The sequence below is a fragment of the Sorex araneus genome, chromosome 8 (genome assembly GCF_027595985.1).
Source record: "Sorex araneus isolate mSorAra2 chromosome 8, mSorAra2.pri, whole genome shotgun sequence".
Taxonomy (NCBI): Eukaryota; Metazoa; Chordata; class Mammalia; order Eulipotyphla; family Soricidae; genus Sorex; species Sorex araneus.
This window is the reverse complement of record NC_073309.1, coordinates 66,002,881-66,019,315: the sequence shown is the minus strand read 5'-3', so window position 1 is coordinate 66,019,315 and position 16,435 is coordinate 66,002,881. Positions and strand designations below refer to the sequence as shown.

The window sequence follows — 16,435 nt, the reverse complement described above, 5'->3', positions numbered from 1 at the left end:
GGTAAAACCAAGCAGAGCTCTATTCTGGCACAGTAAAAGGAAACATTTGGGATCTGAATTCATATTTGCTGGACTCCAACCCTTGGTCTCAAGTCAAGGGCTACAAAACTGATAGAATTAAAAATATATACTGATTTTGGGGCTGGAGCAATAGCACAGCGGGTAGGGCATTTGCCTTGCATGCAGCCAACCCGGGTTTGATTACCAGCATTCCATATAGTTCCCTGAGCACAATCAGGGGTGATTCCTGAGTACAGAGCCAGAAGTAACCCCTGTGCATCACCGGGTATGACCCAAAAAACAAATATATATATATGTATATGTGTATATATATATTATATATGTATATATACACATGTATATATTGCTTTCAATTTTTAGATAAACTTAGGAAGTATAAAACAAAACTACAGTTTTAGTTTTATAGTAAACTATATAAACTATAGTAAAACAAAACTATATATAACATATATGTTATAAATATATATTTATATATCTACATATATATTGCTTTCAATTTTTAGATAAACTTAGGAAGTGTAAAACAAAACTACAGGTTGTTGTGAGAACTATAGGTACTTACACATAAGACATAAAGATGAGTTTCAATGGTTAAAAACACGTATAATGGATATTTATTACTACAGCACAAGAAAATGAAGAGAGAGGGGAAGAATAAGGCATTTATGTTTAGGAATTGCTTATGAGTAAACAGGCCTTTGAAGAGTTTGGAAGAAGCAGGTTAAAACTCTAGTGTTATATTTCTAGCTCTGGTCCTTGGGCAAGTTACTTAGGCCTCCGAAATGTTGGGTGACAATTGTAATACTTGCTTTCATTAAAAATGCAAGTCTTGTACAGATAAGGTATATAAATTAGATAAGGCATATAACTCAAAAATGGTGGACACTACTGACAGTATTATCAATAATTCTATTTTTATGCAAAATGACAGTGTGTGCTAAGCCAAAGCTCCCAACATGAAAGGCAAGGCAGAACTGCCACTACTGTTTCCAACTTTTCACAGTGGAGAATGTTAAGTATTATCAGGAAGTACAGAGGAGAAATGAAGGTCATCAGGAAACAGAGTTATGTTGTCCAAACCAGGATTTTTTCTTTTCCCCATTGACTCTGAATTTTTTTCTCTTAAACCTTAAGAACTGAAATTCAAAACAGGGAAATCAAGTTGGAGTCTCCCTTTGAAGACCTTTCAGTTTAAACTTGAGAACATCTGCACCATCTCCCAGTTCCTACCTTATTTCAGAGTTTTCTTTGGAAAGACATTGGGGGAAAAAAAAAGCAAGACAAAGCAAGGCATTCAGCATCAGTGCCACAGGCTTGGAACCATAACACCCACTCTTTTCTGTTTTCAGGTGCCTGGCTGCCCAGGGTCCTCAAGTGTTAAGTGGAGAGAAGATGTTCTGGGTGGCTTCTTTAAGAAAGATAAGCGGCTGTCACCATTCAGTGCCCAGCGCAGCATGGGAATTCAATAATAACTAACCAATTCTCTTTCCTCTCCTCGGTGCCCAAAAGTAAGAATAATTGAAGTCATTGGTTCAGGATGTTCTTGGTCTGTAACTGGCATTTTTTTGTTCATGCATGGAAGGTTAGGATCTGAAAAGTGCTATCTTACTTGTGCATGACAAACTGGTTAGGAATCACCAAGGGGCAAGTTACAGACATTGATCATAGTTGGAACCCAAGCAGTGACCTGCAAGAGATAGTTTTCCTTTAGGAAAAAAAAATAGTGCTAGTATAGGGCAAGGCTGGTCGGCGAGGGGGGCTTAAAAAATCCCTAAGTTATTTCATCTTTCTGGAAAATAAGTGCCTGGAAACTCCACATCTGCAGGAAGCAAGAGGCTTTCTATGAGAGACTTTCCCCTCCTATGTCAACTTTTGAAATGGAGGAAAAGAGACCAGGAAGTTGAAGCTGGGTTTGGGGTTTTGACATACTTAGTGACTCAGAATTAAGGCACAAAACAGAACTGTTTCAGATACAAGGTCTCACACTTTTCAAACCGGAATGCTGGAGCTGAATTTTAAGTCTGCTCTCACAGTGTCTCTGATAAACAAAGTTGCTTTGAACTTGTCAAGTTCCTTGGGTGTTTCATGGAATTCCATAACAAGTGCTAGGGACCCGATATATTTTATAAATTACCTGATAATTTCCCCTAAAATCATAGGAAACATGGCAATCTAAGCCTTCTAAATACAACCGATATTCTTAATACTCATTATTATAATTTTCATCTTCAACCACTGAAAATAAAACTTCCTCTTTGCTTTCCTATTTTTTTTATGGAAAATTAGAGGTAAAGGGAGAAGAAAGAGAAGAGGAAAGAGATGGGAAGAGAAGAAAGGAGAAGGGGGGGAGAGGTAAAGAGAGAATGTGGAGAGGGAAAAGAGGGAAGATAAGGGGGTAGGAAGAGAGGAGAGAGGAAAGTAAGGGAGAGGAGGGACGGGAGGAGGGGAGGGATGGAAGAAGAGGGGAGGGGAATGGGAAAGAGCCCAGAGGGAGGGGAGGAGGAGAGGAAAGGGAGGAGAGGAGAATATGAATGGGAAACAGGAGCATCACAGGGAAGTAATTTTCAATGCATTAATAATTTTCAAGAAACCGGAACATTTTCTGATGCAGCACACCACCAATTTTTCTACCAATATCCTTGCACCATGTTCCCATGTGTAGACTACCATGTGATTATCCTAATAATTGCATATATTTATGTGTGTGTGTGTGTGTGCGCGCGCGCGCGTGTGTGTGCGCCTTGTCTCTACAGACACACATGCACACAGCGAGTCTCCTTAAATAGAAAGGCTATTTCAGTGAGCCTCTAAAAGAAAAGGACTTAATGCTGCCCAGGGAGGGAGTGAAAGCGCCTTTAAAGAAATCTTGTAATTATGGCAGAGCCGCTGTTTTCCGGCAAAAGCTGCTCCCGGACTCTTTTCATCTTTGCTTATCAAAATTCTCTCTCCTCTCTCTCCCTCCCTCTCTCTCTCTCTCTCTCTCCTCTCTCTCCCTCCCTCTCTCTCCCTCCCTCTCTCTCTCTCTCTCTCTCTCCTCTCTCTCCCTCCCTCTCTCTCTCTCCCTCTCCTCTCTCTCCCTCCCTCTCTCTCTCTCTCCTCTCTCTCCCTCCCTCTCTCTCTCTCCCTCTCTCCCTCCCTCCCTCCCTCTCTCTATTTATTTATTTATTTATTTGTCTGATTGAGGTTATTTCTTCCCTGGACAGCCCAATTGAGCACTTTGCTTTGCAAAAGCATGAGCTGGCCAAATAGAACGCAGTCCCCACCCGGGCAACGTTCTCCCTCTCCCCGGGCACCCCCGCCGCTGCTCAGCCTCAGGTGCAATCGGAGGGGAGGCGGCGGCGGAGGCCCGCGGGGGAGCCAATCTTCGCCCCACCGGGGTCCCCTCTGCGGAGGCCACCCCCCCACTCCGACGGCCCCCCCTCCGGTCCCCTGCGCTCCCCGCCCCGCTCCCTCCAGGTCCCTGAGGCGGTGGCGGTGCGGGGTGGCCGGCGGGCAGGGGGGCTTCGGCGGCACCCCCCCGCCCGCGGCCGCGTCCCGGGGAAGGGGCTCCCTCCGAGTTGCAGAACTTGGCGGGCGGCGGCCTGCCGGCCCCGAGGGCGCGGGCGGCGCGGGCTTACCACGAGCGCGGGCACGCCGGCGGCCAGCGAGTAGAGCAGCACGGGGGGCACGGCGCTGCGGTCCTCGGGGCCCGGGTAGGGCTTGCGGTAGGCGCTGTCGTGGCAGAAGAAGCCCTGCACGTTCACGGAGAACGTGTCCGTGTACTCGAAGTAGTACGCCAGCATCACCGTCCCTGCCATGATCACCACCTGGAAGTAGAGCATGCTGCTGCGGGCGCCGGGCAGGGCCGCGGGGCGCGGGGCGGGCTGCGGAGGAGGACGAGGACGAGGAGGACGAGGAGGACGACGCGGCGGCCGGCCCGGGACCGAGCCCCCCGCGCCCCTCCCCGCCGCTGGCGCAGCCCGGCCCGGCGCGGGGTCGCGCGGGAGGGCGGGGAGCCTCGCGCGGGCGGCGGCGTCCGGGAAGGAAGGACCGTTGGCGCTGCCGCAGCTGGGTCAAGCCCCCCGGCCGGCGCGGAGGAGGTGGCGTCGGGGGCAGGAGGGGGGCAGCGGCTCGCACGGCGGCACCTGTACCCCTTCGCGGGCGCGGTGGCGCTGGAGATGCTCCTGATGGGGGAATGCGGGGGGGAACCAGCCAGGAAGGGGGGGCGAAAAGAGGTGGGGGAAGGGAAGGCCCTGGAGAAAGGCGCTTCTCGAGGCTCCCTTCGGAGATGGCACCCGGCGCTCGGGGAGCCCCGCGCCGCGCCTGGGAACCGGGGCGCGGGCGCGTCTGCCGAGCGCAAACGCCTCGGGAGCGCAAAGTGCGCGCCGCAGCGCGGGGACTCGCCGCCAGCGCCCGCCTGGCAGCCCTTAACCCCGTGCGGGATGCGCACCCCGAGCGGTGCCTGGCAGGCGCACCCAGGGAGAAATCAGCGCCCAGGACCTCCGAATCGGGCTTCCTCTGCCTCCCCAAACGGATCCTGGGCGGGGGGGAGGGGAGAAGGGCGGGGGGAGTTGCCAATGAAAACCAAGAATTTCACGGTCTGGGTGCTCTGCGGGCATCCACTCGCACCGCGACCCCCACCCCACCCCTCTCCTCGTCCCTGTATTCTCTTGTCCATCGTCAATCATTTATTAGCTGTTCTTCAGACAGGGCTGGCAGGTTTATGAAGCCCTGCGGTGACGGCCACCAGGGAAGAAAAAGGGGCTCCCTCAGTTCTGGGGTATTGTCCGGATTCCCCAGAGGTCAGGTGAAAGAGCCGGACCCTAAGGCAGACTCTTGCAGCAGGCACGCAAAACACACCCTACATGGGCACGCACGTGCGCTCTGGACTCTGCAGGACTCTGGACCTCAGTGTGTACCCAGGGCCCTTCCCAGTCCCTGAGCGCTTGGTTAGGAACGAGGATGAGGGCGGAGGCTTCTTCTTTGATGATACTGTTCACACCTCCTAATCCAGAAACCCCAAAGAAAAGAATATACACAAGATTAGAAGTCCAGTGTCTTCCCAGAGCCCTGCCCTTTATCATGAGATTGTAGAAGGACCTTAGCAAGTTTCTAGAATACTCATTCACATTACTAAGGCAGTGAATTGGTTAATTTTAGAGGTGGGTCTTTATCATCAAGAAAAAGACTAAGTCTGCTTAATAGAAAACTGAAATCTGGCAAACAGTAGTTTAGGAGGGGAAAGAATCCGAATGGTAGAGTGAAAGTTTTTGATACAGAATACCCCCCCCCACTTTTGTACAGACGTCAACTATATAGAGATCTGAGGGACATAAAATGAAGCAATCTGGGGTGCTAAAAGTAAACTCTTCCTGGGTGGCAGGGCTGCCATATTACAGTAGAGAAGTTCAACAACCACAAAGATATTGTGGTGAATTCAATGTGCGGTTCAGAAAATCATGCCGGGCTATTCTATTTCTAAACTGGAATCCCCCAGCCTTCCAATTTATCAGAAATTTTGAATAGCTTTCCTTTGCGCATGCATGCATGTGTTTTGGGGGTGAATAATATGGCCTGTGGGGCTATTCCTGGCTCTTTGCTAGTGAGTGACCCCCTGGGGCCCTGTCGTCAGGAGTGAGCCCTGGCAGAGCTTGGGAGACCCTCTGTGGTGTCTGGGATTCAAACCAGAGCTATAGGTAAGTCTGTACTCTGTCTTTGGCTCTAATAAGCATTTTTAAAGGTTTGGTTTTTTTTTTAAGGGTAACTATGTTAGGGAGAGTCTAGTGTACATATTATTTCCAAGCTATTGGGAATGACCATTATTTTTGAAATTAAGAGGCACCATAATGCGCTGCTATAGTGTGATTGAGTGCATAGTACTGCGCATGCAACAAAGCAGAGTCTTTGCCTGTTCTTCCCTGCAGGAGTGTATCATATTCTCACAGTGTAGGTAACTAATAAATAAGTGTCTCAGCTTAATTCTTAACAGCAGCGAGGGACTGTTTTCACCTCCCTGAAAACAGTCACAGAATGACTAGTTGTCTTTGGTCAAACAGCCTGGTTCTGACCTGAGCCCTTGAGATGGAAGGTGTGAGGACCCTGGCATGGACGGTTAGTAGTGGCCTGTTTGGATCTCACTGCTCTAAGAGCCACTCACCAGCTCTAAGAGTCTGGTGAAATACTGGACCTCTTTCTCCTTGGTTTCATGGTCAATAAAACCAGGATGATTCGAATATCTGCTTTCTAAGTTGATATGCACACCTGGACAAAGGTTGTGATTTGTAAAATTTAACATCACTACATAAACAACCTAGTAAACCTCATTTCTACATTCCAACATTCACCACAGTCATTTTTTTCTCATTTTATTGCTTAGAAAGCTTCTGGTAATATCCATTTCTCTGTAGCATATACATTTTTAAAAATTGATTTGTGCCTATTCTACCTTCACTTTCAGATGCTTTCTCAGGAATAAACTTGTTTTTTTTTTTTTCAGCAATCTCAACAACTCTGCCACATTTTTTTTTCTTTAAGGTAGTTAACATGGTTCTTGATTCATGGTTGACTAATGATTCAAAGCTAAAATTCAAAGTTAGTACTTGAATTTTAACTCATGTTATAAAAATAGAAACATTACATTCAACTTTCATGAATATTTGAGCAGATTGCTTATTCATATAAATGACTTGAGGAGGATGAAAGAGCAGGAGTTGCATGCCCTTGAGCTGGTAACTCTACTTTCCTGAGCTTGGGTTCTTTGGGACACAAAATGAACTAATTTTCCTTACCTGTGGACAGCTGTTTTGGTTTGCTTCATAATATCTGCGCCATACCCATTGGTGCTCTGGGCTTATTCCTGGCTATGCTCAGGGGTTCCTCTTGGTTAAGGGACTATATGTGGCCATAGGGATTGAACCAGGGACAGTTGCATGCAAGACAAACATTGTGACCCATGTACTATCTCTCTAGCCCCAACTTTGTACTAATTTTACCAATTGGATAGTAATATATAAAACTTAACAAAGTTTTGTGTATTTAGTGTATTTTTTGCTTCGTTTTCTTAACTCAGTACTTTTTCAAATTATATCTTTTTCTGTTTAAATATGCTTTTGTTAGCCTACCTGAATCCTTAATTTAATTTAATTCTTAGGGATTCCATCATATTTCAGATGAACTAAAGCACTAAAGCAGTCAAAATGTCATTTATAAGTTTTATCTTTCAACTTTCAATAGTTTCTACTATATTCATATGTATATGACTTACTAGTCTCTCCCACCCCATCATTAAAGCTTGGGCCATGATAAATAGAGACAAATTGTGGGGCAATTATTCATCAATTTTAAACTAACAGTCTCCCTATCATAATACTTATTATTTTAATAGCAACTGGTAAGGTCCTAGACAAGCATTAGAAGATGCATCCTTGTCTATGTGACTTGTAACATTTTTTCAGAAACAAAATATGGATATACAAAAGTTAGAGTGGAGAGTACATTCTTATTGGTAGAAAAATCAAAGACCAACCAATTGGTAGCTTTAGGAAGCCAAGCTAGATAAATAATGTATTCTCTAATTTTGACCTGACTCTTTAAGGATTACTACTAATTGTATACTATATAACAGGCCTGTGGCTATTGAGAAAGCCAGATTTAAATTTTCTACTTACATCCAAGGATTTGCAGTTCATTAACTTATAGAAAGAACGTTTTTGTCAGAGATGTCTGGGTATTTCTATTTTTTCTTTTCTTTTTTTTTCTTTTTGCTTTTTGGGTCACACCTGGCTATGCACAGGATGCACAGGGGTTACTCCTGTCTCTGCAGTCAAGAATTACTCCTGGTGATGCTCTGAGAACCTTATGGGATGCTGGGAACTGAACCTGAGTCTGCTGCATGCAAGGCAAACGGCCTACCCGCTGTGCTATTGCTCCAGCCTCGATGTCTGAGTATTTCTAAGGAACAGAAAAGACACAAAATGTTAAACATTCAGGTTCCAGACTAATAATATAGCCATCAGAGTATTTACCTTGCTTGTGGCCAATCTGGGCACTCCCCAGCACCTCATATGGTCCCATGAACCCTACCAGGAGTGATCCCTAAGATTAGAGTCAAGAGTAAATCCTGAGTACAACCAAATATGGCTCCAAGATTAAAAACAATCAAACAAAAACTTAAACATTTGAATTTTGTCCTGTTTTAGTAACTCAAAGGTAAATTCAGGCATTTTTTATGGAATTTTATCATTATATGTATAAAACAAGAAAAAATAGTGTTTTCAAGTGCATAACTCATATGATGAGATATGAAGGATTGAAAAATCTTTATGTATGCAAGAAAAACAAGTGGACAACACCTTCTCCAGATGGAGCCCTGGTGACACTGAGCAGCAACTAACATGGCTCCGGGATTCGGGACTGGGACTGAACGCGGCCGCGCGACCTTTTCTAAAACCTGAAAACATACAATCTTTTAATGGAAAACTAATTATCAAATGCTTCTTTAGTAGGGCTATCTTGTTTGGGGGTATAACTCCCACAACAATAGTGAGTTTTGTGTTTAAATATGGAACGTAATCAAGGTGAAGAGAAAATGAAGTGAAATTCATCAGTTATACAGTTGGGGTGGGGGGCGGGGGGTATACCAGGGATCTTGGTGGTGGATGGGCACTGGTGAAGGGATGGTGTTTGAATATGGTATAACTGAGACATAAACCTGAGAACTTTTTAACTTTCCACATGGTGATAAAATAAAAAAAAATGTTAAGGTCATAATGAAAAAAAAAAAAGAACAATCAGAATTCTAGGTTTTGCAAACATAAAAAAAAAAGAAAAACAAGTGGAGTACTCACCAAAAGAATGGAGTTCTCTTAGAAACAATAAAAATCTGTGTTCATAATGCTAACTTGCACCAGAGATGTTTAAGAAAAGTAACTGTTACTGTCACTGTCACTATCATCCCATGGAGTTGCTCATGGATTTGCTGGAGCAGGCACCAGTAATGTCTCCATTGTGAGACTTGTTGTTACGTTTTTTGGGCATGTCGAATATGCCATGAGTAGGTTGCTAGGCTCTGCCATGAGGACAAGATACTCTCGGTAGCTTACCAGGGCTCTGGGAGAGGGGAAGAGGAAACAAACCTGGGTCGGCCGAGTGCAAGGAGAACACCCTACCTCTGTGCTGAAAAAGTAACAAGTATGAAATTTTAGATGAATTTGTTCTAATGAGAACCTTTAAATATTAACATATAGATTGGTAGAAGATCTTGTGGGAATATATTTCAAGAGATCTTTTGAAAAATAGACTGAGGGTAACTGCTTTCAAAATAAGTGAGGGTGGGAAACTGGTGACATGTTGGTGGGAAGTGTACACTGGTGAAGGGATAGGTGTTGGGCCATTTTATGATTGAAACCCAATCATAAACAACCTTGTAAATGTGTATCTCACTGATTCAACTAAAAAAGAATATTTTTAAAAAATATAAGTGAGGGTGTTTGTAATGTATTATAATAATTAGAGAACTACAAAGGATAATATTTCAAAAGCTCTTCATTGAACTGTATTTAGAAAGAAAACTAGGAAACATGAGTTCACTAATTCCCTGAAAATTCAATAAAAAACACCCCAAATTCAAACAAAAAATGCGATCTAGAACTTATTAATGCAAGACATGTGCTTAAAAAGGTTCACATCATGTGCTTAAACATGTGCTTAAACAGGTTCACAGTCTGAAAATTCAACATCTTCAAAGGCAAATTAGAGAGAGCTCCAGATACTGTGTTTATACCTTTGACCTCTTATTGACATCATAAGTTGCTGCATCCTCACAGAATGGTCAGTGCTTGATTTAGGAGATCGCTGCTTTTTTAAGAAAACAGGAAGAGAAACGGCTAGTATAGTAATTTGTATGTCTGTCATGATTCCAGCTGTAATGGGGTGTTTATCTCAAAGGCCAGATCCTGGGATCTAGACAACTGGTGCTTATCTTCAACTAGATCACTAGCTAGCTATAAAGAACCTTTCTGCTTGACTATTTTCCAGCTTATTTTATTTCTGTCCATTTCCAGTATCTTAAAGTTTCACTTTCAAAGCACATCTTTAAATTAAAGATTTTGAGTGATTATTTTACATGAGCCTGATGGGCCAAGTAAAAAGCCAAAACAATTGCCAAAATACTCATCTGTTGGGCCTTGAGAGAAAGTATAAAAGGTAGAGCGCTTGCCTTGAACTCACTGACCTCTGTTTGATCCCACTTCAATCCTCTTTTGATCCCATCCAGAGGTGATCCCTGAATGGACAACCAGGAATAAGCCATAAGCACCACTGTCTGTCCCTACAAAAAAAATTCATCTAGGAGAGAAGGGAAAAATTTTACATACTCTATTGAATTATGATATCAAACATATTAATAGTTGAAAACATTATGTAACATGTTATTAAACACAGTATAATAAACATCTAAGATATTATGTTCATTATATATTGAATAAATATTTAAAAATCACTGTATCACTGTCACTGTTATCCTGTTGCTCATCGATTTGCTCAAGCGGGCACCAGTAATGTCTCATGTTATAGCTTAATCATATAAGGTTTGCTTCAACACATAATAGATATGTTGAAGTAAACCTATTGAATGATTAATTTAAAAAGATATTAATAACATAGCCCTGGAATCACTTTCCCACTATCAGTTTGCTCATCTGTAAAATTGGGTTGATTAATTGTAACTCTGTAAAGACATTAGAAGCCTTATGTTTACAAAATGCTTCATAAACATTAAAGCATTGGGGGAGATCTACCTTAGAAGACTTTAGGCATCATAATTACAAAAATAGAGAATGCTTAATCTAAGCTGGTCCTGAATCCTCTTCCTCCTCCACACTGAGTTTCAAATAACAACTCCAATTAATTTTTTACTGGTCTGTTTTTACTTCTGCTGAATATTGTTGCCATATGTTTTATTCTAGAAAAAAAGCAACTCTTAGTTTTATTAAATCTAAGCCAAGGGTCCATCACCTTCAGGGGTATTTCAAAATATTCCAGTCTTCTGACAATGACGGCAAGAATTACTAAGGAAAAGGACACAGGAGTGTGTCAATGAAGTGTGATGGTTAAGCTCCAATACTAGGGATACAGCAGAGCTAAATTCTTAGCTTTGCTCCATTATCCGACCTTTGATTTTTCAGTTTGTATAGAATCCTAAAATCAGGATGAAATATTGCCTGCTTCATTGGATGTCATCAAGTAGCTAGGCCATTCATGGGAAGAAGTGATTACTATGGTAATTGTTACTCTTCTAGCATAATTCAGTCCTGCCACCTTCGGATCCCCAAAACTTTCCCTCATTGACCCTTTTGGAAATGTGTCTGCACAAAATCCTACTGAACTTTAACTTCATGTCACTTGAGAACACCTGAAAGTGATTATTTGTGATTTGGATTGGGATAAATGAGCTTCATCCTAAACAAATCACAAATTCTGCTAATGCTTTGACAAAGCTTCTTTAGCAATTATACGGAAAAAGTGGGGCAAAATACGCTGATGACAGCTGCAGCTCCCTTGTCAAAGACATAGATTATGCATGCTAATCAGCATCTGTTTGCATTTCCTTCAGTGGGTTATGTAATAATTGAAACAAATATATTAGCAAAACCAAAGACCAAAAATGGTTTATGTTCCTTCTATTCATATGTGTTCCATAGTGAACTGTTTGTTTAAAATCAATCAGCTTTACAATATGGACGACTCTCAAAAAATTAGAGGTTGAGCTCCCATTTGACCCAGCAATACCACTGCTGGGAATATATCCCAGAGAGGCAAAAAAGTATAATCGAGACAACATCTGCACATGTATGTTCATCGCAGCACTGTTTACAATAGCCAGAATCTGGAAAAAACCCGAATGCCCTAGAGCGGATGACTGGCTGAGGAAACTTTGGTACATCTATACAATGGAATACTATGCAGCTGTCAGAAAAAAGGAGGTCACGAATTTTGTATTTAAGTGGATGGGCATGAAAAGTTTCATGCTGAGTGAAATGAGTCAGAAAGAGAGAGACAGACATAGAAAGATTGCACTCATCTAGGGTATATAGAATAACAGAGTGGGAGACTAACACCCAAGAACTGTAGAAATAAGTACTAGGAGGTTGACTCCATGGCTTGGAGGCTGGCCTCACATTCTGGGGAAAGGGCAACTCAGAGAAGGGATCACCAACTATAATGTAGTCGAAGGCCTTATGGGGGAAGGGAGTTGCGGGCTGAATGAGGGCTAGAGACTGAGCACAGTGGCCACTCAACACCTTTATTGCAAACCACAACAGCTAATTAGAGAGAGAGAACAGAAGGGAATGCCCTGCCACAGTGGCAGGGTGGGGTGGGGGGAGATGGGATCGGGGAGGGTGGGAGGGATGCTGGGTTTTCTGGTGGTGGAGAATGGGCACTGGTGAAGGGATGGGTTCCGGAACTTTGTATGAGGGAAGCATAAGCACAAAAGTGTATAAATCTGTAAATGTGCCCTCAGGGTGATTCACGAATTAAAAATAAATAAATTAATTAAAAAAAATAAAAAAGGAAAGGAAAAGAGAAGTATAAGTATTTGTTGAATAGGTAATAAAATACAAATAAACTCTCAAATGTTCAATTGAAAGACTAATAGAAATAATGTGTATATTAAAGTATCAGGACACAAACTAGAAAAAAAAATCAATCAGCTTTAAACTATCGTAGTCAGGGTAATGATCTATTCTGGATTAATAGATTTATACCTTAAGTTGCATCATACTTAAATGTATTATTAAATTATTTTGGACCCCCACCAAAGATTTAGAGTTTTCAGAGAAAAAAGTTTTAGTCAAAGAAAAAAAATGTCTAAATCCTGAATTGTACAATAGCAGTTAGAAAAAGTTATTACCTTTTAAATATAAGGTATTTATACCTTGGCTTCCATTGCAAGAAAGTTAAGCAAATTTTGTAAAAAAAAATCATTGTTGTGTATTTTGGTTGATCACTATTCTGATAATTAACCTTAGCTTTAAAATGAGGTAATGGTATGTTTTATTATATAATTCAATTAATATAATTGCTGCTTCAACATGTAATCAAGTCTTAATTTAATATATATATATATATATATATATATATTTTGCTTTTTGGGTCACACCCAGCAGTACATAGGGGTTACTCCTGGCTCTGCACTCAGGAATTACTCCTAGCGGTCCTGAGGGACCATATGGGATGCTGGGAATTGAACTCAGGTCGGCCGTGTGCAAGGCAAACGCCCTACCCGCTGTGCTATCGCTCCAGCCCTTTAATATAATTTTAATATAATAGATAAGAATTAAATTGCTTGATTTTACTCACTGATAAACTTTTTTTTACTTCTTTTTTTGTTTGTTTTTTGCTTTTTGGGGTCACACTCAGTAATGCACTGTGCTTACCTCCTGGCTTTGTACTCAGGGATTACTCCTAGCAGTGGTCAGGGATGCTAGGAATCGAACCTGGGTAGGCCGCGTGCAAGGTAAATGCCCTACCTGCTGTGCTATTACTCCAGCCCCTCACTGATAAACTTTTGACTCATTTAGATCACTAATAGAAGAGCACAAATTGAAAAGCTTTAACTGCATAAAAATTTCATTAAATAGGGAACCCTGGAAAACCATTGATTATAATAATAGAAATTCTTTACAGTTTTATTAAAACTCTTAAAACAAACTTATCAATAAAAATGTGCTGACCCAACTGCCTTTAGTTTGGTGACCCTGAAAGCAATTGTTATTTTGAAGCTCAGTTCTTAACACTTAATTACCCAGTAGTAGTACAAGATATAGATTGATCTATGTAAGTACTGATGAAGATAAAATGAAGATAAACTGAAAGCTTTGTAGAAAAGGTGATAGGTTTTTGTAGTCTTAAAATAATACTATGTACTGCATATTCCTACTATATGCTAGAAATAAGGGATTCATCACATCTACCCTCAGATTCTTGCAGAAGTGTGGTAGAACCAGTATTCTCAAAAAGGATGCAAAATACTACCAGTAAATCCTTTCTACTCGAAGTAGGTGTCTGGTATATATGGATTGAATTGATCAGTTTTTTACTGATCAAGATATGATGTGTATGATATTTTTTATAGCACTACATATGGAAGTTACTCTGTAGTAGAATGTTGGAGTTCTCATGTTGTTAGGGCGCTGATCGAGGTCTCCCTATAATGACAAAGAGACTCCAGAGACTGCAAACAGCAAGCAGGGTTTATTATAAGACTGGCTAGCCAGGGTCCAGCCGCCTACTCGAACAAGCAGGTCCAGCAGGTTGGGCAAAGACCTCGAGCTTCTCCAAAGGAGATCTTATATAGGCCTTCCGGACCGTTACAGCAGAGCCCGCGCATTCCCTAGCCAATAAGTTCATAATTCGACATGCCTCTCCCTCCAATCCCATTAGGCCTATCTGCTTGTCCAGTTTATAGATTTACAGGTCACAATTGTGTAAGCGCCTGAACGGGTCCGAGGGTTGAGCCCGGGCCCGGGAGGCTATCTGTTTAGATTACACCCTTATATCGTTGTAGCTCAGGAGCCCGCACATTCCTCTTGGAGCAAGCAGATATCGGAGGCCTGAGTGGAAAATACACGGTTTTCATTATCTTTGGCCCCGCCCAGGGCAGTTCTGCCCTAACAATGTCACAGTTCCGTCTTCCTGACCATCTGTGCTGGAAAGCCCTGAGTTCTGGCCTCAATGGGGGAAGCTGTTGCCAAGGGAACATAGCCCAGTGGTCAGGGTTTGAGATTAGGGAGAATTGATACTTGTAGTGTGTGTAAAGCTTATTGTTCCAGGTGCATTAATTCATAGAAATCACATGATACCTTGTGACACTCTTTCCCATATAGCTCATGCAAATTGTAGATTTCCTTCCTGTTCCTGTCTCATGATCTATAAATAATGCATCCCTTTATGCCCCTAAATAAACATTACATCTGCTAATAAACTATGTCATATAACTACAAGTCTATGGCCTGGGTTGACTTTGTCTCAGCAATAATACGGATGGAAGTGTTTGAGCATCTGTTGCCCTAGATTAATGGGCAATTTCCAAGTTCCCAGGGTCCAGGTAATTGCTGGCTGATTACAGTAAAATATTGTCAGAACACTCATTTTCTATTTTTAATTTACCTGGAATGAGACCATAAGTTGTAGGAATAGAGAATTCTATAGTTTTAAAATTCATTTTATTTACTGAATCAGGAGTGGATGATGTATGGAGAGATAGGGGTTAGCACTGTATTAGTTTGTTTGCGCTACCTTAACCAAGTGCCAGAAAGAGTGTGTGGTGGTGGGGGGGAGTTGCTCAATCAGAAATTTGTATTTTCACAGTTCTGAACACTGAAAGTTCAAGGCCCAGATGCCATTTGGTTGGCAGCCAGAGAAGCAGAAGCCTCTCTTTCTGTCTTGCAGACAGTGACTCCTGTGCTTTCTAACTTAGTCTACTCTGCTTTCATGGAGGGAGAATAGTGCCCTTTTTTAAAGGAGCAGTAATCCACGGGCCCCAAAGCTGGTTGCACTTCAGTTTAGAGCTTAAAGATATGACTTTTTCTGGGGTGGAATTTTATTAAGTTCATTATAATACAGTTCTTCCCACTCAAAATATTAGATTATTTGGCTAGGTTTAACTCAATGAAGTTGTCATCATTGTGGGTAAAAAACAGTTCATTGTTGATTATTTCAAAGGGGCCACATCATACAAGGTCAATACACATATGTTAGATTGTTGAAATATACAGGTGATTATCCCATGAATATTGTAGCACTGTAGCACTGTCATCCCATTATTCATCAATTTGCTTGAACAAGTACCAGTAACATCACCATTGTAAGATTTGTTGTTACTGTTTTTGGCATATCGAATACGCCATGGGGAACTTGCCAGGCTCTGCTGAGCAGGTGGAGTACTCTTGGTAGCTTGCCAGGCTCTCCGAGAGGGATGAAGGAATCGAACCTGGGTCAGCCACGTGCAAGGCAAACATCCTACTTGCTGTGCTACCGCACCATGAACATTAGAAAAGATTATTGTGTTACTCATTTTTGTATCTCATAGTCTAATTGATTTCTTGCTGAGTTCCTGACTGTTAAGTCTGAGACCAAGTTAGTTTTTATTGCCTCATTGTAAAAGTCAGAAAGTATGAGTTAAACTGAATCAATGATACATAACTTTAACAATTTACCTGGCAGTACAACTGCACTAAAACCATCTACAGCATACTTTTTAGGCTGCGAATGTTGGTATCTGAAGGATAGTCCTGCTCAGTTTTGCAGTCAGAAGAACCAAATGAATAAAATATAGGGATTTTGGTCTAATCACACACATTTTTTATCTTTGGGTCAGAAATTTAATTGCTTTTTCTTGCTCCTAGCGATAAGGAAGCCAGATGCTCTGCCCCAG

The 16,435-nt window shown here is 42.0% G+C and overlaps 1 protein-coding gene across 1 annotated transcript in view; it reads right to left on the bottom strand.

Moving 5' to 3' along the window:
• Positions 1 to 16,435, bottom strand: part of PLPPR5 (phospholipid phosphatase related 5) — a 322,528-nt gene that overhangs the window by 159,769 nt on the left and 146,324 nt on the right. Inside the window, exons 2-4 of the mRNA XM_055146503.1 lie at positions 6,158 to 6,261; positions 4,152 to 4,462; positions 3,639 to 4,068 (exon numbers count right to left, since the gene is read on the bottom strand). Of these exons, the coding sequence (XP_055002478.1) occupies positions 3,639 to 4,068; positions 4,152 to 4,462; positions 6,158 to 6,261 (845 nt within the window). The remainder of the gene's footprint in view (positions 1 to 3,638; positions 4,069 to 4,151; positions 4,463 to 6,157; positions 6,262 to 16,435) is intronic.